This window comes from Leuciscus leuciscus, assembly GCF_965113295.1.
Source record: "Leuciscus leuciscus genome assembly, chromosome: 6".
Classification (NCBI taxonomy): Eukaryota; Metazoa; Chordata; class Actinopteri; order Cypriniformes; family Leuciscidae; genus Leuciscus; species Leuciscus leuciscus.
The window spans coordinates 33771483-33793212 of record NC_138730.1 but is presented as its reverse complement, the minus strand read 5'-3'; the positions used below and the strand labels follow the sequence as shown (position 1 = coordinate 33793212).

The following is a 21730-nucleotide window of genomic DNA, read 5'->3' as shown; positions in this document are numbered from 1 at the left end:
GTGGTGGCACAGATAGAAGGAAATAACCCCAATCAATCTGTATTATTAGTGAACATTATGATTACAAAACATTCTTCGCTAAATGGTTGTCAGCTAAACTTGTTTTGCATCCGCTTGAATGTGGTCTTGCTTTCTCATGAGCTGTCTGTGGTTGTTTTGCTGAAAAGAATGCATGGTGGGACTATGGGTAACAAAGTGACATGCTGTAAAATCTCATCATTAGTATATGTAGGTTTGATTAGAGTGATTATCAGAAGTTCAGGATTTGGCTGAATGAACCACCTCATTTTTTTTCTGCAGTCTCATGATAATCATTTTCAATCTCTAACATGTTTTGGTCTTTCAGATCCAGTCGCCTGTAGAAGCCGATGGGTGCTTGAGTCTCTCAAGGAGATCACCAAGTGAGGAAGCAATAGTAACGTCCAGCACACCAGAAAGGTGATTAGTCCTTTCCCATCAGCATGTTATCTTGCTGAACTGTACCGTTCTAGATTTTACCTGAAATATCATTAATGTGATTTGGGTTTTTATCAGTTTTTAAAATTTTATCATACATAAAAGTGCTTTCATGTCAATTTAATGAAAATGTTCTGTTTATATCCTGTAGGCGGGGATTCCTAAAATATTTTAGGAAGCGTCTGACACCCCAGGATGGGAATACTACAATGGCAAAGACATTGGCAGAAAAAGAGGAGCTAGGTTGTATTATTCACCCAGACCTACTTCATTCTTTCATTCATTTATTGATTTATCTATTATTTATATAATTATGTTAATAAATTAATAAATAAAGCACAGATTGTTTAAATAAATATTTAAATTGTTTAAATAAATATTTAAATTGTTTAAATAAATATTTAAATTGTTTAAATAAATATTTAAATTGTTTAAATAAATATTTAAATTGTTTAAATAAATGTTTAAATAAATATTTAAATAAATATATCAAATAAAAACAAGAAATGTTGAAAAAAAATGAGTACGTAGTAGACCAATTTTGATTAAATGTTTCAGTTGCAGTAACTCGCCTCTTTTTCTCTCATTTACCTCTGTTTCTTTGGTCCAAAAGCCAGTGGCTCTCACTCGTATTCTCCACGTGGCAAGAACTCAGCCACTTATCCTGGACCCCGTCGCAACCCCACCATTAAAATTAGCCGAGCTACTCGTGTCCAGGAGAAGTGGAATGCTTCGCTGGACAGAGAAATCACTGATACTAATGAACTTCGCCACCTGGATGAGTTCTTGGGAAATCAGGTTTGTGTTGATATTTATATTCATCCGCTTTTGTAAAGGCTTTTTTTTTTTTTTTATCCTACATTTGGATTTTTTAGAAGTGCTTCCAGAAGTTCATTTTTGTTTATAGTCATATCTTATCAACGTTTTACTTTTAAGTGCGTAATCTGTTGGTGTTATGTTGAATTCAGATGAACGATCTAAGCACCCGCACAAAGGAACTCTCAGAGACAGAAAAAATCTTCTTCTTAGCCACCACACAGTTCAGAGACACCATCAAAAGCATGTACTCCATCTCAGTAAGTTTATCTGTGTTCATCTTTTACCTTCCCCTCATCATCTTTTACCTTCCCCTCATCATAGTTTCACAGATGCAGTAGATAATAAGCACTGAAAGTTTTTTTCATTACTTTAATTTTTTTAAGCAAATGTTTGAAATGATCTGTTTCCTATTCCCAAAAGAATCCCAATATTGGCTATAAGGCCCTGATGTCAGGTTACCAAGCAAGGGTAGCCAAACTCGCAGGGCTGAAGAAAGTGTCTGAGGTGCCGCTGGTAATAAATCTTTTCCAATCAGTTCTGGATGGATTTATCAGGGGGGAGGTCAAACGACTGGAGGCAGAGCCTTGTAAGGTAACTTAAAAAGCTGTAAAGATTTCCACAGATGCTTAACTGTGCTCAAATATATTTTTTAAATATAAGGAAAGTCACCAGACCCTCGAGGAATCTGGGCCTGCAGAATTTCTAAGAAGACTGATTCCCACTGTTTGCAAAATATACCCAATTGCATTTAAAAGCGTTTACCCTATTAAAACCCATTTCACATAATTCTGCTAAGTTTCTAATGTTAAGGTTTCTAATGCTAACCAAGGCTACAATTATTGGATCTAAAATAGAATAAAAATGTAAATATTATTACAGTTAAACTATTTTAAAATGTTATTCCTCTGATAGCAAAGTTGAATTTTCAGTGGCTATTACTCCAGTCTTCAATAGTTGAACGGTAGTGTTATAAAATGTGGACCAAGCTGGCAGATTCCCAGTGGACCTTGTTATCAGTTATCCTTGAATTTATCCTAAATACATGCCCCTCTTTCTATTTTTCAGGTTAAGGAAAGGAACAGAAGAAAATCTAAAAGAGATGCACATGTAAGTTATTTTCATGATATAGAGACATTATATAGTTATATGGCTATATTTATAATGCATGATGTGAAAATACAAAACAACACTAATATTTTACTCTCTCTGTAAGCCTGACAGCCCACTGGGTCACTTATTTAGCACATACCAGGTGACCATTATGCAATCATGTGACCAGTGCAGCTCATACATATGGGGAATGGAAAAAGCCTTTATGTGCAGCTGTAAGTATTCACCATCCTTTTCCCTGACCAATGCAAATTGACAAGGATTTAGAGGTACTTTATGCTGCACTTTCTGTTTCAGCTTGTAAAATGGTGTGTCACAAGAAGTGTGTGAGCAAGATAACAATAAATTGCACAGGTCAATGTGCCAGGAAGGTGAGCAGTATTACTGTATAACATACTATATATTCACAGGGGAAATTATGCCATCATCTACACAACCTCACTAACATATGTAATGGTAGACATATTGGATCAAATAATCACAGTTTTTTGTTTTCATTCTTCAGAAAGAGGGTGAGCAAACCCTCCACTTTGGTGTACCTATCTGCGCCTTGGCCCGCACAGCTGACTCTGTGCCCTTCGTCATGGAGAAGATGCTGGTACATGTTGAAATGAATGGACTGTACACAGAGGGCATCTACCGCAAGTCTGGCTCAGCCTGCCGGGCCAAAGAGCTTCACCACATACTAGAGAAAGGTAATAGTGTGATTTGATTGGTCTTTAAGCCCTCATTATCAGAAATTAGAGGGTGCTTTTTCAAAGTAAAAGTTTTATGACCTTTGTCATGTACTTTACTTTTGACAAATCTATTTTCACTTAATATAACTGCTTGACTTTTTTGCATTGAAGGTTTTTGGTTTTTCCCCTCAGATCCGCAGTCTGTCTGTCTTGACAATTACCCCATCCACACCATCACCGGCCTGGTCAAACAGTGGTTACGGGAACTACCCGACCCACTTATGACATACAGCCTCTACAATGACTTCCTGTATGCTGCGGGTAGGTTTTTTATCCACATGCAACTTTGGGTGTAAAGGCTAAACATTTATGCCACATATGTTAGAAAGAAATGCTTGTTTTTTCACCCCTCCAGATCTGCCAGAATCATCCGAGCGGTTGCGTGCCATCTACCGAAACTTAGATGCACTACCTCCCTCAAACTTCTCTACTCTCGAAAGGCTTATTTTTCATCTCGTGAAGTAAGGAACGATTGCATATGACTGGGATGAATAAAAGACATCCTGTGCATTTCTTCACCTCTTGCCTAATTTCTTTTTGTATTCAGAGTGGCAAAAGAGGAAGCTCACAATCGAATGTCAGCTAATTCTCTATCGATCGTGTTTGCACCTTGCATTCTACGCTGCCCAGATTCTTCTGACCCTCTCCTGAGTATGAAGGATATAAACAAGACCACTCTGTGAGAATCATTTTGGTTTATTTGCCTTCCTTGTTTATGGTAAGCTTGTTTGTTTGACTTGATACTGGTGGTTGATGGTCAAGATAGAAGAAGGTATACTAAAAATACATAAATAATGTGATTATCTAAGCATCTAAATCATTAATTCAAGGCAAAAAACTTTCTTTGACCACATTCATCATATATGGTTAACATTTATGTGCAGTTGTGTGGAGATTCTGATTAATGAGCAAACAAGGTGCTATAATCAGAAAATGGAAGAGATTCAGCAGTTGGAAAATGCAGAAGCTATCGCCATTAAACAGCTCAAGCTCAGGAGACAGAACACGGTAAGAGAAGCTTCACATGCTTTTGCAATATATAAAAAATTAATTAGTACTTTAATTAGCATGGACACATTAAATTGGTCAAAAATGACCGTAAAAATGTTACAAAATGTTATATGTTACAAAATATTTATTTTACAAATAAGTGCTGTTCTTTTCAACTTTCTATTCATCAAAGAATCCTGAAAACTGCATCATGGTTTCCACAAAATTATTTGTCAACATTGATAATAATAAGAAATGTTTCTTGAGCAACAAATCAGCATATTAGAATGATTTCTGAAGGATCATGTGACACTGAAGACTGGAGTAATGATGCTGAAAATTCAGCTTTGCATCACAGGAATAAATTACACGTTAAGATATATTCAAATCCTTTTTTTTAAATAGTAATATGATTTCACAATACTTCTGTCTTTACTGTATTTTTGATCAAATAATTGCAGCCTTGTTGTGCATAAACATTTAAAAATCTTGCCGGATGGTAATGTACATAAGATATCACACTTCAAGAACAGTTGTGAAATAAGCAGCATGGCATTAGCTTCATGACATAGAAACAACACTAATAAATCCTTATGGGTTTTCCAATTATTCTGAAATATGCAATTTAGCAACACATTACACCTGTTCACCTACATACTGTACATGCTGCACCCCTACCATTAACCTTTAACTGTAGTGTAGATGCCAGGGAATGTATTTTGTTGTGGAAAGATGATACTTAATGTTCTGATTAATTAAATAATCTTTTCATGAAATATTGTGCAATTCATATTTTCAGAATGTGGTAACAATTTATAAAAGCAATAAACCACTCTAGGCTCTGTTATTCTGAATATTGTCTTAGCTGTGGTTGTTTCAGACACCCCATCACACATCGTGCCTAACTGTACCCAAAATGGAGCAAAGCCTCTCGTACCTTATTGCTTAAATGTATTTGCAATTTCTAGTCTAATATTTAGCCCCTTTGGTATAGCAGTTTGCAGAGTGCTTCTCATGGCTATTATTTTACATGATTTCATGATCTCACTTTCCATTTAGATATATGAGCGGCCAAAATTAGATTCAGATGCCTCCTCAATGGACAGAGCTGAGCTTGAAATCGAAAAGAACCTGCTGGAGAAGATCAAGTCCATTAAGAAAGAAAAGTGAGTTGAAAATGCATGTTTAACTTTTAAATTTTTTCATTCATTGTTTAGTCAACACATTTTTATTGTCTTCTAGCACAGTTTTAAATGTGCTTCGATCACAGTGAAGTTGTATCATTTCACTTTTGGATTTTGATTTTATGCTTTCAAGCTTAGTAAATTTCGTCCAAGGGCACAGAAAAAAAAAAGTTTATGCCGATGTTAAGAATTATAAGTATATAAATATCATTCTGTTTGTGGTTTAGGAACAATTTGGCCTTCAGACTGCCTGAGTTTGACCAGGATAGCTCTGATGCGGAGAACATGGACTCCGAATCTTTGGTCAGCTCTGAGAGTCTACTAGAAGATCATTTTGTGAGTTTGGACTTGGGAGGTCAGTACTGAGGTACAGAACATTTTAAATACATTATGCTTGAATGCCCCGTATGTTCTGCGTCCAAGAGGGCTTGGATTCGCTGTTCTTGTGGTGAGCTGGTTATTGTGCTGCTTGTTATTTAACCTGCTGTTTCTCTAACCACGGGTTTGCTCTGCTGCTTTTATATTAAATATAAGAATTTTTTTATATTTGGTTATTACATGATATTTGCATATATTTAGTCCCTAGTGGCTAATCCAAGGCATCTATTTCAGAGAACACTGCTTTGAAGAGCTCCAAGCCAGAGAATTCTGCTAAACCTCCTGATCCAACACATGATCCCAAACCAGGGAGCAAACAGCCTGCTGAGGACCGCAACCAAAACCATTCCGCCTCACGCCGAGATGTCCAGTCCATGTGTGTCATCCAGAGCCAAGATGTCTCAGAATCCCTCACCACCTCCTTTCCTGCAAGTAATCAGGGCAAGAGACGATTTTCAGACCTTGACATTCCTTTTATAGATGAGGAGGACGTTTGACATTATTTAACAGCAAAAAATCTATGCAAATATTTGTCTTTCCTGCAACTGTTCAAGCAACAATCAGTTTCCCATTTCTGATCATAATAAAATGCTGGATTCATGCATGCTGTCCTAGAACACCTGTTGTGTTCAGAGAAAACATTTGTTAAAAAAATTTTTTAAAGTAACTTTAAAGCCATTATTACTTTGTATCATGTTTTGCTAGGATTATTTAAACATTCCTTATAATCTTGGGAACATTTGTAGTAGGTTTATAATATTTTTTTTAATAGCTTTTTTCTTTTTTGTCTAACGCAAGTTTTTCTATGGACCACATTGGAGTGGAATGGGCCTTATATTATTGTTTTTATAGCCACAAGTCATAGTTCTTTATTTTTATCGCAAACAAGGGAACTGTAGAGAACTGATATATTCTTTATTGGATTGTTCCATGAATTGTTTTCTGTGAAATATCTGTATGTGGTGTAAATAGTTCTAAATAACAGTGCTTTCCCAATTAAATCAAATCTGATGAGTCCCCTAATATGTGAATATTTATTTATTGTTAAAACATTTTTTCTTTTTTTTTCTTTTTTTTGAGGAGATATGAAGATGTTGGAAATCATACCATTCTTGCATGCCAATGTTAAAGGCTGGTGCAAGATATGACAATTTTTGTTGACAAATGCAGTTATGGCATCTATAAAAACTGATCCCCCATCAACTGTGAATATAATCAAATTGTCATCTCGAATCAAATCATTTTAATATTATATCTTGCTGTAGTGTGTACCTGGCCACTCAGGAATCTCTGTTAATGAGCAGGCAGACAGTGCTGCCAAAGCATCATCTACAGAACCAGTAAAATGCTCTATACCTTTCACAGATCTGAGACCAACATTAAATGGCATACACCAAAAATAAATAGCAATCGGAATGGAATCAGTGCTTAAAGTCCCTGCAAATAAATCTTGATGTTGAGACAAAACGTATATTCCTTTTAATAATCGCTGGGATCAAGTCATTTACACTATATGCCGGATAGTACACTCAAGATTCACACATAAGAAAATTCACCAGTGTTCATCTTGTCAGAATCCACCGTCCATTTAAACATTTTGTTGGACTGTAATACTTCAACCCCTTTGAGGAACTTGTTTTACTCTGTCGATACTTTTGAAAAGAATTCCAAGAAATCCAAATGTAGTCTTAAGGTTTTTTGAACAAATTAATCTTAAACATCTGTTTAGTTTTATTTGTGAATAATTAAACCTGGCTCTCACTATGAACACAGCCAAAGAAGCTGATGTCGCATTAAAAAAGGAGAAAAAATGCAGTTATCAATGTCATTTAAAGAGGTTGTATCAGCAGTCAATTTACACATTTTTTGTTGTTGAAAGAAATCTGTAAGAAAAGGGTATCATAAATGCAGCTGTTTTATACTGTTGTTAGGACAGTATGGATATATTCTGCTCTAGCGAGGATAAATGGTTACAACAGGTGTGTTAAAGTAAGTGAATGTTGCATATTGTAAACTAGAATTAAATGTTCAAGAAGTCTGTAAATCTTGACTGTAATCGGTTTTAGTATATTATGGAAATTTAAAACGCATTGTTTTGCCGTTGTCATTTTATAAATCCAATATAAAGTTCCAGCAAAAAAATATTCCCAGAGTTTATTGCCTGACAAACCCGCTTCTGCTCATGAGGTAACACAATACAAACAACACAACAGTCAGCAGTTTACAAGACAGGGATTCCTCATTGTTTTGGGTTCACTCGCACGGACGATGTACTCGGCCAATGAAATCGCGAAGAAAACCACTCCCGTGTAAAATTGACCAATCAGAAACCTGCGTTGAAAAATATGGGCGGAACTCCCTAGAGCGAGAGCTGAGCACAGGAAGTCGCGTATCTTAGCGTGGATGCTAACGGTAAACTGTAATATTTAGCCACACCTCGCAGGTCCATCTCCCACAAACAAGAATGGATATAAGTTAACGATGACTGGAGAGAAAAAGAAGAAAAAGCGGCTGAACCGCAGCATTCTTCTAGCTAAGAAAATCATCATTAAAGATGGAGGCACTGTGAGTAAAACATTTCTTTGTGGCAGTTAGCTATATGCTAGTCAGGGCTAGCAAGCTAAACCAGTGTTTTTGCAGTATGAGCTGTAACAACTCTACACTGAGTGTCATTTCGATTGGCAACCTGGCAGACACTTTCTGGTGATTTCATCTGTTTCGTGATGCAAACTAGTAACTGTTATATCTGTACTTAAAGGAGAAATGAACAGTATTATTTGAGAGACAATAGTTTCATTAGACAGCCAACAGTGAAAACAACAAGCCAGCTGGCGAGAAAGCAAGCCATAATGTTCATGGCTTGCGTTTTGACATCGAGTGAGTTATCGTATGTTCAAAACCTGTAAATGAAACCGAAAGCTTGAAATGAGGACAATGAAGTAAGATAAATAAATAGTCTTTATGGTGAGCGTCATTGACAGAATTGGGTGTCCCGTCAGGATAGAAATGAATATCCTTTTTATGACATGTTCTGTCCGACAGTTCACCTGACGTGTTCTTTATAAGAATGACGTGTTTTTGGTTTACCTTGTCGTTTTGGTTGTGGACTTTAGAAAATAGTCGATTCGACCTTAAATGTCAAGACAGCTCCCCATAATGGCCTGTCAAATTTTGACTTCTTGAATCAAGTAGTTGCCTATGTATTCACCTATGGTATAATTTATCTGTTGTCTATGCCATCATTGTCCTTTTAGGAAACACCTGTCAAGACGATTTCTTCAAAGTCCTTATACTCAAAAATTGATTAAAAAAGAAAATAAGGTCAATGAGTAAGTTGACATCAATGTGTTGTAAACTTCTGTCCACAAACATAAATGTAAATAAAACGAAACTCCTGACATTACGTTCCCAAATGCAACAAACTATACTTCTTTAAACCACAGCCTTTGATTTTATAATCACAATTTGATAAGAGATATCGCTATTTAGTAAGTAGGCTAATTATGCAGCCCCATTTGTTTATTTTAATGTTACGTTTAATTAATGATTAGCATTTAATCAACTTATGTTTGGGAAACTCTGGTCTAATATTTAAGTGCAAATGAATGGTCCATTTGTACCAGGCTAAATTATATGCTTGCTCTGAAAGTATATATTTTTACTTTGACCTCTCCTCTGTCATTTAAAAACACGTCGTGTTTTCATGTAGTGTAAGAGGGTTTTACACTGTGCCATAAACAGGTTGTACATTACCAGAGGTTTCTAATCATTGACTTATTGTACAAGTGATTAGCTTGGGACTCCTGGAAATCGATTGAAAAAGGTTTAACACTATAGCTTTATGAATCAACAGCAGCTCCTCAATATCACTATTTATATCTTGCTCGTCTCAAATTTAATAAGGGCTTTTATGAATACATTACAGACTGTACAAAGAGAGATGTGTATGTTGACATTGTGTTAAATGTCTGTTAACCTGTGTAGTCCTTTCAGGCTTTGTTTGCACTGTTAACTGCTTGGGCACAGGCCACGACTCTTTCTCTCCCCCCTTAGTAGTTGATATGGGACCACCTGTCAAAAAATGATTGATTGACAGGTGCCACGCCCCTTCCGGTGACAGGTCCCGCCCCTTCCGGTGACATGTCCCGCCCCTTCCGGTGTCCCGCCCCTTCCGGTGACAGGTGTCCCGCCCCTTTTGACTTTTGATTGACAGTTTGACAGCTAGTTTTGACTTTTGATTGACAGGTTGACAGTTAGTATGACTTTTGATCATGTTTTGACAGCTAGTTTTGACTTTTGATTGACAGTTTGACAGCTTTTGATCATGTTTTGACAGCTAGTTTTGACTTTTGATGTCTTTTGAAGTCTTTTGAAGGCTTTTGAAGCCTTTTGATATTGACAGAAAGTGTTATAACAATACGTGATGGTATCTGACAGCTAGTTTGATGCCTTTTGAACATGACAGTTAGTGTTTTTGAAGCCTTTTGATCGTTTGAAGACACTGTGATTAAATAATACGTCATGGCTATATGACAGCTAGTTTTAATTGTTTGAAGCCTTTTGAACATGACAGTTAGTGTGTGTTTTTGAAGTTGGTATCACACACACGATCCTCCCTACATATTCCTGAGCGTATCCGGGCTGTACTGTGAAACTGATAAGAAAAAACTGTGGAAGTTTATCTCACACAAATGTTGAAAAACCATTCAGTTCTTTTAAAAGAATATAAATGAAATGTTTATAAAGATCTTACTAAAATCTCACACCAAAAGTTTAAATAAAATGGAGTCATAAAAACAATTGCAATCAGTTAAATGTTTATAGAGTAAAAAAAAAAAAAAAAAAAAAAAAAAAAAAAAAACATACAGGTTATGAAACAATCAGTTAAATGTTTAGAGAGTTGAAGAAAAAACATACAGCTTATGAAACAACGCAATAAATGAAACGGGTTCACAAAAATAAAAAATCATCTCACATGTTTAGATAACTAAAGGGCCTCTTTACACCAGCGTTTGACCTGCGGAGCTTTCAAAAAGCACCAGCCAAAGGTGTGTGTGTGTGTGTGTGTGTGTGTGTGTGTGTGTGTGTGTGTGTGTGTGTGTGTGTGTGTGTGTGTGTGTGTGTGTGTGTGTGTGTGTGTGTGTGTGTGTGTCAGAGAGTCACACAAATTCAGTGATCAGGATATCAGGTGCTGAGTTTATAAGTATAATCTTAAAAGTTTAAATGATATCTTTTAAAAATACAAGATTGTTTAAATGAAATCTTTAAAGTTTGAATAAATACACATCTTCTATTTATCTTTTAGAAGATTACTGTAATGATTTTGTTTAACGGTTATTAAACAATGTCTGTTCAAAAACTGTACTTAGTCGTCTTAAATCTCATTTATATGAAAAGATTTTGTCCGTGTGGAGTTTCAATTTTGATGGCTTTCCATAGCCATGATGATTTTTGTACCGTAACTGCATATTCGATCATGTACACCTAAACACGCTGATCTTTCTGAATTTATTTCAAAGTATAATCTTAAAAGTTTAAATGATATCTTTTAAAATTAAAAGACTGTTTAAATAAAATCTTTAAAGTTTGAATACATACGCATCTTCTATTTACCTTTTAGAAGATTACTGTGACCTAAAGTATTATTTTTACTAAACAATATCTGTTCAAAAACTTTAGATTGTTGAAAAACTGTACTTAGTCGTCTTAAATCTCATTTATATGAAAAGATTCAATCAGCTTTTTTTGTCCATGCAGGGGTTTCATTTTTTATGGTGGGGGCTTTTCATAGCCATAATGATTTTTGTACCGTAACTGCATATTCTATCCCGTACACCTGAACACGACCATCACAGAAACCTACATTTGTACATTTTCAAAAATGAAATAAATAAATACATAATTAAATATCATTTCTAAGCTGTATTGCACGCGCGCACACACACGGTTCTAAAAATGAACTAATCTCTATGTGCATCATGTCACAGCGTATGTAATGTTAGTCTGCTAACGCCTTTCCAGAGCCAAAGTTTTGTTCGTACTAAATTTATTTCAAAGCATAATCGTAAAAGTTTCAATATGATCTTTTAAAAATAAAAGATTGTTTTAGTTTGAAGTTTAAATTTCTTAACTTTCTTGCTTGAAAAAATCTTTAAAGTTTGAATACATTCATATCTTCTATTTATCTTTTAGAAGATTACTGTAATGATTTTGTTTAAATTGAACCTAAGGTATAATTGTTATTAAACAATGTCTGTTCAAAAACTTTAGATGGTTGAAAAACTGTACTTAGTCGTCTTAAATCTCATTTATATGTAAAGATTCAATCATAATTTTTTGTCCATGCGGGGTTTAAATTTTTATGGCTTTCCATAGCCATAATGATTTTTGTACCGTAACTGCATATTCTATCCCTTACACCTAAACACGACCATCACAGAAAACTACATTTTCAAAAATGAAATAAATAAATAATTAAATAAAATGTAAAAAAAAGTTTTAGCTAAATAAATATATAAATAAAAACACCTTACATTTCCAGAGAGGTGAAGTAGTTCTTTATGCAACGATAAAAAAACAATCCAAAAAGCAAATAGTTTAAGTTGTCAAACAAAACACCCCCAGATCCTTCAGAGATAAACTACAGTGTGAACTGAAGCTTCAGGATATAGGGTAACAGACCAGATGAGTCTCGGGGGACAATGTCACAGTAAATCTAGTCCGCGTTCCAGAGTACATCCAGAGTTTTATACTAAATTCATTTAAAAGCATAACCTTAAAAGTTTAAATTAGATATTTATATATGTCAATAAAAGTTTTATTAAAATCATATCTTCTATTTATCTTCTTAGAAGACTTATGTATTATTTTTACTAAACAGCGTCTGTTCAAAAACTTTAGATGGTTGAAAAAACTGTACTTAGGCGTCTTAGATCTTATTTATACAAAAATATTTCAAACAGTATTTTATCCATACAACATGTTGTCAAAGTTTGTCACAATGTTTTGTTGTTGCGTTATTTTTAAGAAATCCGAGGACTCTACGTTGCTCTTATTTAGACTAAGTTGTATCATCGAGTTAAATGTAAATTTGCAAATCCAAATGATAGGAAAACTTTATGATAGGAAAGTACGGACAGCGCCTTTGACCAAGCCTCTACATATGGGGCACTTGCGTAGAGAAGGCGCACATTCTTTGCACACAACTAGGTGACCACAGGGGATGAAGACAATGTTCACTTCCTTATCCATGCAAACTTTGCATGTGCGCTCCTCTTGAAGTCTTCTTAACTGTTCCTCCATAGGCAAGTCTGAAAGATCTTGACTCGGTGATGCAGCTTCATTTGTCTGGGCCATCAGTTCTCTCAGCAGGCAGACATCATTCTTCTTGATCCAGTTGCGGAAGACCTCTGCTGCTGCATTTCCTTTCGACAGGACTAACTCAATGAGCTGCCCTGTCTGCTGCTTGACTGTAGTGTAGTTACGAATAATGTCATACTCTTTCTGTGAGATGACGTTCTCCTCTAGAAGATGGTCCATTAAGCACTGCACACTTTTTATCCGCTGTGACACGGCAAGATGATGTTTCTTAAGAAAAGTAAGAAACTTACTTTCTCGCTCCTCCTCTCTCTTCTCATCTTCCGCACGTAGTAAATCAGACACCAATTCTTGAACGGTTTTGTAATTTTCTCCACTTGCGAGAATTTTGCTTTGAGCGGTTTGCTTCACCACAGGATTGTTCATCATCACTGCATCTTCTCCAGGACCCAGGTGTACAACAGCTGGATCAACAAATTCTCTTGAGTCGCTGTCTCCATTAGTCAATAGCTGTTCAAATAGTCTTGGAAATCTTGCTTGAATCTGATGAACAAACTCTTGGCCCTTTTCTTGCAACAGGTATTCACATCTTGGAAACCACTTAGCATGTTCTCTCCATGGATCATCACCAGACTCCCAACATCTGAGTCCACCATCACAACAAAAGCACTTCACGTCATCATTACGACCAACATAGTAAAAACCAGCCTTAGCCAATTGGTCTGGTCGAACAGTTATTCTTTAGGGCCAGTTGACAAATGTGAGCAACCTTTCTTCACACTGTTGCATTGCCGATCCATTGGAAAGGCCGCCACCAGATAAAGGTACATTATCTGCACGGTCACCTTGAACGAAGCGGCAGTTGGGGTAATGCCTCTGGTGCTCTGATGCTGCCCGATCTCCCGGTTCCCAGTTGCTAAGCTGGCCTCCACAACTGAAGCAAGCCACTCTGTCGCCCTGGCCAACGTAGTAGAAACCACTTTTGGCAAGCTCAGCTGGAGCTAATGTAGCAAGAGTCCAATTCTGAAAGGTGTCAAGGCGTTCCAGTTCCCGACGCATGCCAGGATTGTGACAAGTCGGAGGTCGCTGGTGAGACATATCCTCAACTCCACGGGAGGAAATGGGGCTGGAGAGGGCCAGGTTGCTGAATGCCGTGTTTAAGTAACCCACCTGCTCCTCCATTTGGCCTGAAAAAGATGCCGTGGTGGTTGATGTTACGGCTGTCGCAGGGTTGGAAAGCTGTAAGATGGCTACGTTGCGAAGCGGGGGAAAAGGCAGAGTGAGAGGACGACAGGAGGTTTGCGGTGGCGGGTAAAAATGTGACCACAGGGTGTGTCCACTCAAGCCCTTCTCTCTGCTGGACATCCCATGACTAGTGTCTAGTCGTCCATGACAGAACACATAATCTTATTAAACTTATTAAATACCCTCTATGATGCAGGAACCGATGCTAAAAACAAAATCAAACACCACAATTTCAAAAATTTAAAAATCACCACACAATTTCAGGTATTCACATCTTGGAAATGGTTGCCACCTCGGGAATACAGTAATTAAAATGCAGAAAACAAATATTTAAATATTTAAATATTTAATCTTTTAAATCATGTTTTTTTAAAAATTATTCTAAATATTATTATTATTATTATTATTATTATGTATACTATTATAATACTATTATTATGAGCTCAGACATTACCACAATAGTCATTTTTGTAATTTTTTTTATTTCAACATTATACTTTCGAGTATACATTGAAGTAGTGAAGAAAATGATAGACCGGCAGTACATAAAGTAAAACGACGTTTACAGATGGTCTAACCAGAATAGAAAATCTCTGCAGGCTATCATGTTTTGCTCTAGGGTATAGTTGACCAGACTTTCAACTAATTCACCAACGTCAGTTTTTGCATTTTTTGACACCAGTGACACGCAGAGATCTGTTACAAAAGTCCATATAGCGAGTATCTCGGTGATTTCGAATTCGTCACAACATTCACGCAACACATCCAGAACTTTTCTGAGGATTACGCCGTTCGGCTCTTTGCCGTTGAAAAACATGGGCGTTACATCAGGCCATGGCTTTGTCAAGCCTCTTACGACATCCATTTCATTTTTGAGATTTGTCACACGTTTGGTATCCTGCACACAATCGTTTTTCATACCACACGCAGCATCAATGATCCTGTGCATCAAGCCAACCATCTGACCTCTAAAATGATCTTTAAACATAGAGTCTAGCGTAGCTCTTAAAGGACACTCTTTGCCCGTGGCGCACTTACACGCCGGATGATACTTGTTCTCCATCCGTTTTTGCATCGCCATTTTTTCCAACTTTCCGAATAGTCCACTATTCGATGATGAAAGATGCTTTTCGTTCCTGGAATCTTCCTGGAATCTCCTGAGTGAGTCCTTGCGGCACAATCGTCCAGGGTTTGTGCGTTAATGTGCGGAAGTTTGTGTTTTTGGGTCAGAAGCGTGAGTCGTAGAAGCGTAGTTTGCGTCAGGTTCAGGCAAACAGGAATGCTGAAGCGGCTTTTGATCAATGAGATGATGCAGTAGCACAGCAGTCCGTGGCTAGTAGAGCTAGAGTAGAGCTAGAGCGTGCGATGTCCTGAAATATTTATCAGGACAGCGATTGGGGTCCGCCCCCTCGCCCCACTGGAGGGGTTGAATAGGGTGTTGTCATCAGGAAAGCCTATGTAAAGTCACGATGCAACAGAAGTAGCATCATGGAGAAGTTATGCATATGCCACCAGAGAGAAGTTTATTATTATTTCCACTCAATCCAGTTACAAAATCAGATTTTTTAAAATCAGATTTTTTTAAATCTGAAAATTAAAAAAACGTTTAAAACATATGCATGGGTGAATTGTTCACCATAAGTTCTGTAACAAACATTTAGAAAGTAGTTAGGATGTATTTCATTTTGTGCATGCTTTAAGTTAATTTTACCAACTATGAAGATGTTAAAGTTCATAGACCTTTAGCGTATTGAGTTAAAATTAAAACGTGATATCCCATTAAACGCATCATTACTGAATTCACGGGTGTTCCAAACATAGACTATTATTGTTATTGTCCTAACATAGACTATTGTTTAATAACTTCAATAGTTATCAAGCACCAGCTGATTGAAGTTTTTCTTCAAACAAAGGTAATTTTCTGATAAATCATAGTACACCTACATGTGTTTTGTTGTATTTTTAAAAACATAGAACCAGAGAACAGAGAACCTTGTGTGGTATTCTATATCCGCATAAAGGGTTAAAATATAAATTTTAGCGCTATTTAAAAACTAGGACGGTATAATAATAATATAATGTAAATGTCTCACGTGAAGATGATGGTTTAAACCATCATTTTATCAAATCAAACCAATTCATGTGAATACTGTCGTATATGAACAAAGAGAAGACCTAGAGTTCACTAACATTAGCTAACTGTAGGAAACAGATATCCGGGGGAAAGTGTAAAGAAAACGGCATACAAAACATTACAATCACACCCAGCAATGCGATAAGTGTTACGCTGATGTTAAAAATTGTTAAACAATTTCAAAACAGGTTGTTTCAGAAGAAATGCAAACAAAATCTTTTAAACAAAGTCTTGTTTCAGAGTCGGATTCTTGTTTATATTGAACATTGTTATTGAAGCGCATGTTTAACAGCGCTATTATTCTTGGCCTCATCAAAGTTTTCACCGGAGCATACCGACTCTGAAACAAGACTTTGTTTAAAAGATTTTGTTTGCATTTCTTCTGAAACAACCTGTTTTGAAATTGTTTAACAATTTTTAACATCAGCGTAACACTTATCGCATTGCTGGGTGTGATTGTAATGTTTTGTATGCCGTTTTCTTTACACTTTCCCCCGGATATCTGTTTCCTACAGTTAGCTAATGTTAGTGAACTCTAGGTCTTCTCTTTGTTCATATACGACAGTATTCACATGAATTGGTTTGATTTGATAAAATGATGGTTTAAACCATCATCTTCACGTGAGACATTTACATTATATTATTATTATACCGTCCTAGTTTTTAAATAGCGCTAAAATTTATATTTTAACCCTTTATGCGGATATAGAATACCACACAAGGTTCTCTGTTCTCTGGTTCTATGTTTTTAAAAATACAACAAAACACATGTAGGTGTACTATGATTTATCAGAAAATTACCTTTGTTTGAAGAAAAACTTCAATCAGCTGGTGCTTGATAACTATTGAAGTTATTAAACAATAGTCTATGTTAGGACAATAACAATAATAGTCTATGTTTGGAACACCCGTGAATTCAGTAATGATGCGTTTAATGGGATATCACGTTTTAATTTTAACTCAATACGCTAAAGGTCTATGAACTTTAACATCTTCATAGTTGGTAAAATTAACTTAAAGCATGCACAAAATGAAATACATCCTAACTACTTTCTAAATGTTTGTTACAGAACTTATGGTGAACAATTCACCCATGCATATGTTTTAAACGTTTTTTTAATTTTCAGATTTAAAAAAATCTGATTTTAAAAAATCTGATTTTGTAACTGGATTGAGTGGAAATAATAATAAACTTCTCTCTGGTGGCATATGCATAACTTCTCCATGATGCTACTTCTGTTGCATCGTGACTTTACATAGGCTTTCCTGATGACAACACCCTATTCAACCCCTCCAGTGGGGCGAGGGGGCGGACCCCAATCGCTGTCCTGATAAATATTTCAGGACATCGCACGCTCTAGCTCTACTCTAGCTCTACTAGCCACGGACTGCTGTGCTACTGCATCATCTCATTGATCAAAAGCCGCTTCAGCATTCCTGTTTGCCTGAACCTGACGCAAACTACGCTTCTACGACTCACGCTTCTGACCCAAAAACACAAACTTCCGCACATTAACGCACAAACCCTGGACGATTGTGCCGCAAGGACTCACTCAGGAGATTCCAGGAAGATTCCAGGAACGAAAAGCATCTTTCATCATCGAATAGTGGACTATTCGGAAAGTTGGAAAAAATGGCGATGCAAAAACGGATGGAGAACAAGTATCATCCGGCGTGTAAGTGCGCCACGGGCAAAGAGTGTCCTTTAAGAGCTACGCTAGACTCTATGTTTAAAGATCATTTTAGAGGTCAGATGGTTGGCTTGATGCACAGGATCATTGATGCTGCGTGTGGTATGAAAAACGATTGTGCGCAGGATACCAAACGTGTGACAAATCTCAAAAATGAAATGGATGTCGTAAGAGGCTTGACAAAGCCATGGCCTGATGTAACGCCCATGTTTTTCAACGGCAAAGAGCCGAACGGCGTAATCCTCAGAAAAGTTCTGGATGTGTTGCGTGAATGTTGTGACGAATTCGAAATCACCGAGATACTCGCTATATGGACTTTTGTAACAGATCTCTGCGTGTCACTGGTGTCAAAAAATGCAAAAACTGACGTTGGTGAATTAGTTGAAAGTCTGGTCAACTATACCCTAGAGCAAAACATGATAGCCTGCAGAGATTTTCTATTCTGGTTAGACCATCTGTAAACGTCGTTTTACTTTATGTACTGCCGGTCTATCATTTTCTTCACTACTTCAATGTATACTCGAAAGTATAATGTTGAAATAAAAAAAATTACAAAAATGACTATTGTGGTAATGTCTGAGCTCATAATAATAGTATTATAATAGTATACATAATAATAATAATAATAATAATAATATTTAGAATAATTTTTAAAAAAACATGATTTAAAAGATTAAATATTTAAATATTTAAATATTTGTTTTCTGCATTTTAATTACTGTATTCCCGAGGTGGCAACCATTTCCAAGATGTGAATACCTGAAATTGTGTGGTGATTTTTAAATTTTTGAAATTGTGGTGTTTGATTTTGTTTTTAGCATCGGTTCCTGCATCATAGAGGGTATTTAATAAGTTTAATAAGATTATGTGTTCTGTCATGGACGACTAGACACTAGTCATGGGATGTCCAGCAGAGAGAAGGGCTTGAGTGGACACACCCTGTGGTCACATTTTTACCCGCCACCGCAAACCTCCTGTCGTCCTCTCACTCTGCCTTTTCCCCCGCTTCGCAACGTAGCCATCTTACAGCTTTCCAACCCTGCGACAGCCGTAACATCAACCACCACGGCATCTTTTTCAGGCCAAATGGAGGAGCAGGTGGGTTACTTAAACACGGCATTCAGCAACCTGGCCCTCTCCAGCCCCATTTCCTCCCGTGGAGTTGAGGATATGTCTCACCAGCGACCTCCGACTTGTCACAATCCTGGCATGCGTCGGGAACTGGAACGCCTTGACACCTTTCAGAATTGGACTCTTGCTACATTAGCTCCAGCTGAGCTTGCCAAAAGTGGTTTCTACTACGTTGGCCAGGGCGACAGAGTGGCTTGCTTCAGTTGTGGAGGCCAGCTTAGCAACTGGGAACCGGGAGATCGGGCAGCATCAGAGCACCAGAGGCATTACCCCAACTGCCGCTTCGTTCAAGGTGACCGTGCAGATAATGTACCTTTATCTGGTGGCGGCCTTTCCAATGGATCGGCAATGCAACAGTGTGAAGAAAGGTTGCTCACATTTGTCAACTGGCCCTCAAGAATAACTGTTCGACCAGACCAATTGGCTAAGGCTGGTTTTTACTATGTTGGTCGTAATGATGACGTGAAGTGCTTTTGTTGTGATGGTGGACTCAGATGTTGGGAGTCTGGTGATGATCCATGGAGAGAACATGCTAAGTGGTTTCCAAGATGTGAATACCTGTTGCAAGAAAAGGGCCAAGAGTTTGTTCATCAGATTCAAGCAAGATTTCCAAGACTATTTGAACAGCTATTGACTAATGGAGACAGCGACTCAAGAGAATTTGTTGATCCAGCTGTTGTACACCTGGGTCCTGGAGAAGATGCAGTGATGATGAACAATCCTGTGGTGAAGCAAACCGCTCAAAGCAAAATTCTCGCAAGTGGAGAAAATTACAAAACCGTTCAAGAATTGGTGTCTGATTTACTACGTGCGGAAGATGAGAAGAGAGAGGAGGAGCGAGAAAGTAAGTTTCTTACTTTTCTTAAGAAACATCATCTTGCCGTGTCACAGCGGATAAAAAGTGTGCAGTGCTTAATGGACCATCTTCTAGAGGAGAACGTCATCTCACAGAAAGAGTATGACATTATTCGTAACTACACTACAGTCAAGCAGCAGACAGGGCAGCTCATTGAGTTAGTCCTGTCGAAAGGAAATGCAGCAGCAGAGGTCTTCCGCAACTGGATCAAGAAGAATGATGTCTGCCTGCTGAGAGAACTGATGGCCCAGACAAATGAAGCTGCATCACCGAGTCAAGATCTTTCAGACTTGCCTATGGAGGAACAGTTAAGAAGACTTCAAGAGGAGCGCACATGCAAAGTTTGCATGGATAAGGAAGTGAACATTGTCTTCATCCCCTGTGGTCACCTAGTTGTGTGCAAAGAATGTGCGCCTTCTCTACGCAAGTGCCCCATATGTAGAGGCTTGGTCAAAGGCGCTGTCCGTACTTTCCTATCATAAAGTTTTCCTATCATTTGGATTTGCAAATTTACATTTAACTCGATGATACAACTTAGTCTAAATAAGAGCAACGTAGAGTCCTCGGATTTCTTAAAATAACGCAACAACAAAACATTGTGACAAACTTTGACAACATGTTGTATGGATAAAATACTGTTTGAAATATTTTTGTATAAATAAGATCTAAGACGCCTAAGTACAGTTTTTTCAACCATCTAAAGTTTTTGAACAGACGCTGTTTAGTAAAAATAATACATAAGTCTTCTAAGAAGATAAATAGAAGATATGATTTTAATAAAACTTTTATTGACATATATAAATATCTAATTTAAACTTTTAAGGTTATGCTTTTAAATGAATTTAGTATAAAACTCTGGATGTACTCTGGAACGCGGACTAGATTTACTGTGACATTGTCCCCCGAGACTCATCTGGTCTGTTACCCTATATCCTGAAGCTTCAGTTCACACTGTAGTTTATCTCTGAAGGATCTGGGGGTGTTTTGTTTGACAACTTAAACTATTTGCTTTTTGGATTGTTTTTTTATCGTTGCATAAAGAACTACTTCACCTCTCTGGAAATGTAAGGTGTTTTTATTTATATATTTATTTAGCTAAAACTTTTTTTTACATTTTATTTAATTATTTATTTATTTCATTTTTGAAAATGTAGTTTTCTGTGATGGTCGTGTTTAGGTGTAAGGGATAGAATATGCAGTTACGGTACAAAAATCATTATGGCTATGGAAAGCCATAAAAATTTAAACCCCGCATGGACAAAAAATTATGATTGAATCTTTACATATAAATGAGATTTAAGACGACTAAGTACAGTTTTTCAACCATCTAAAGTTTTTGAACAGACATTGTTTAATAACAATTATACCTTAGGTTCAATTTAAACAAAATCATTACAGTAATCTTCTAAAAGATAAATAGAAGATATGAATGTATTCAAACTTTAAAGATTTTTTCAAGCAAGAAAGTTAAGAAATTTAAACTTCAAACTAAAACAATCTTTTATTTTAAAAGATCATATTGAAACTTTTACGATTATGCTTTGAAATAAATTTAGTACGAACAAAACTTTGGCTCTGGAAAGGCGTTAGCAGACTAACATTACATACGCTGTGACATGATGCACATAGAGATTAGTTCATTTTTAGAACCGTGTGTGTGCGCGCGTGCAATACAGCTTAGA

The 21730-nt window shown here is 36.8% G+C and overlaps 4 protein-coding genes, 1 long non-coding RNA gene and 1 pseudogene across 10 annotated transcripts in view; 4 read left to right on the top strand and 2 right to left on the bottom strand.

The window, feature by feature from the left end:
• The window catches only part of LOC309500330 (myosin IXb), a 32018-nt gene extending 25321 nt beyond the window's left edge, over positions 1-6697 (top strand). For 2 of the 4 annotated variants that reach the window (XM_082171902.1, XM_082171903.1), the window contains 16 exons: positions 347-438; positions 608-699; positions 1070-1254; positions 1425-1532; positions 1696-1866; positions 2341-2382; positions 2489-2600; positions 2683-2756; positions 2891-3080; positions 3255-3383; positions 3478-3583; positions 3670-3801; positions 4007-4130; positions 5172-5278; positions 5524-5651; positions 5909-6697. In XM_082171902.1, the coding sequence (XP_082028028.1) occupies positions 347-438; positions 608-699; positions 1070-1254; positions 1425-1532; positions 1696-1866; positions 2341-2382; positions 2489-2600; positions 2683-2756; positions 2891-3080; positions 3255-3383; positions 3478-3583; positions 3670-3801; positions 4007-4130; positions 5172-5278; positions 5524-5651; positions 5909-6171 (2055 nt within the window). In that variant the 3' untranslated portion in view covers positions 6172-6697. Of the gene's footprint in view, positions 1-346; positions 439-607; positions 700-1069; positions 1255-1424; positions 1533-1695; positions 1867-2340; positions 2383-2488; positions 2601-2682; positions 2757-2890; positions 3081-3254; positions 3384-3477; positions 3584-3669; positions 3841-4006; positions 4131-5171; positions 5279-5523; positions 5664-5908 lie in introns of those variants that run through there. The other 2 variants (XM_082171904.1, XM_082171905.1) reach the window with 2 other exon arrangements.
• A 126-nt stretch (positions 6698-6823) lies between these two features.
• The window catches only part of mfsd14a2 (major facilitator superfamily domain containing 14A2), a 35226-nt gene continuing 20319 nt past the window's right edge, over positions 6824-21730 (top strand). For both annotated transcript variants that reach the window (XM_082171907.1, XM_082171906.1), the window contains exon 1: positions 6824-8239. In XM_082171907.1, coding sequence (XP_082028033.1) covers positions 8156-8239 — 84 coding nt within the window. In that variant the 5' untranslated portion in view covers positions 6824-8155. The remainder of the gene's footprint in view (positions 8240-21730) is intronic.
• LOC309500332 overlaps positions 9499-21730 on the bottom strand; it is an 18221-nt gene continuing 5989 nt past the window's right edge. The window contains exon 2 of the long non-coding RNA XR_014206550.1: positions 9499-9715. This is a non-coding gene — a long non-coding RNA (uncharacterized lncRNA). The remainder of the gene's footprint in view (positions 9716-21730) is intronic.
• Positions 12773-15127, bottom strand: LOC309500745 (putative inhibitor of apoptosis; annotated as a pseudogene). Its single transcript has one exon. The product of its transcript is annotated as a putative inhibitor of apoptosis (transcript).
• Positions 18039-20548, top strand: LOC309500974 (putative inhibitor of apoptosis). Its single transcript, XM_082172821.1, has one exon. The coding sequence runs from the start codon at positions 18965-18967 to the stop codon at positions 20528-20530; it is 1566 nt and encodes a 521-aa protein (XP_082028947.1). The 5' UTR covers positions 18039-18964; the 3' UTR covers positions 20531-20548.
• LOC309500975 (putative inhibitor of apoptosis) overlaps positions 19913-21730 on the top strand; it is a 4297-nt gene continuing 2479 nt past the window's right edge. Inside the window, exon 1 of the mRNA XM_082172822.1 lies at positions 19913-20036. The gene's annotated coding sequence lies outside the window, so the exon portion shown is untranslated. The remainder of the gene's footprint in view (positions 20037-21730) is intronic.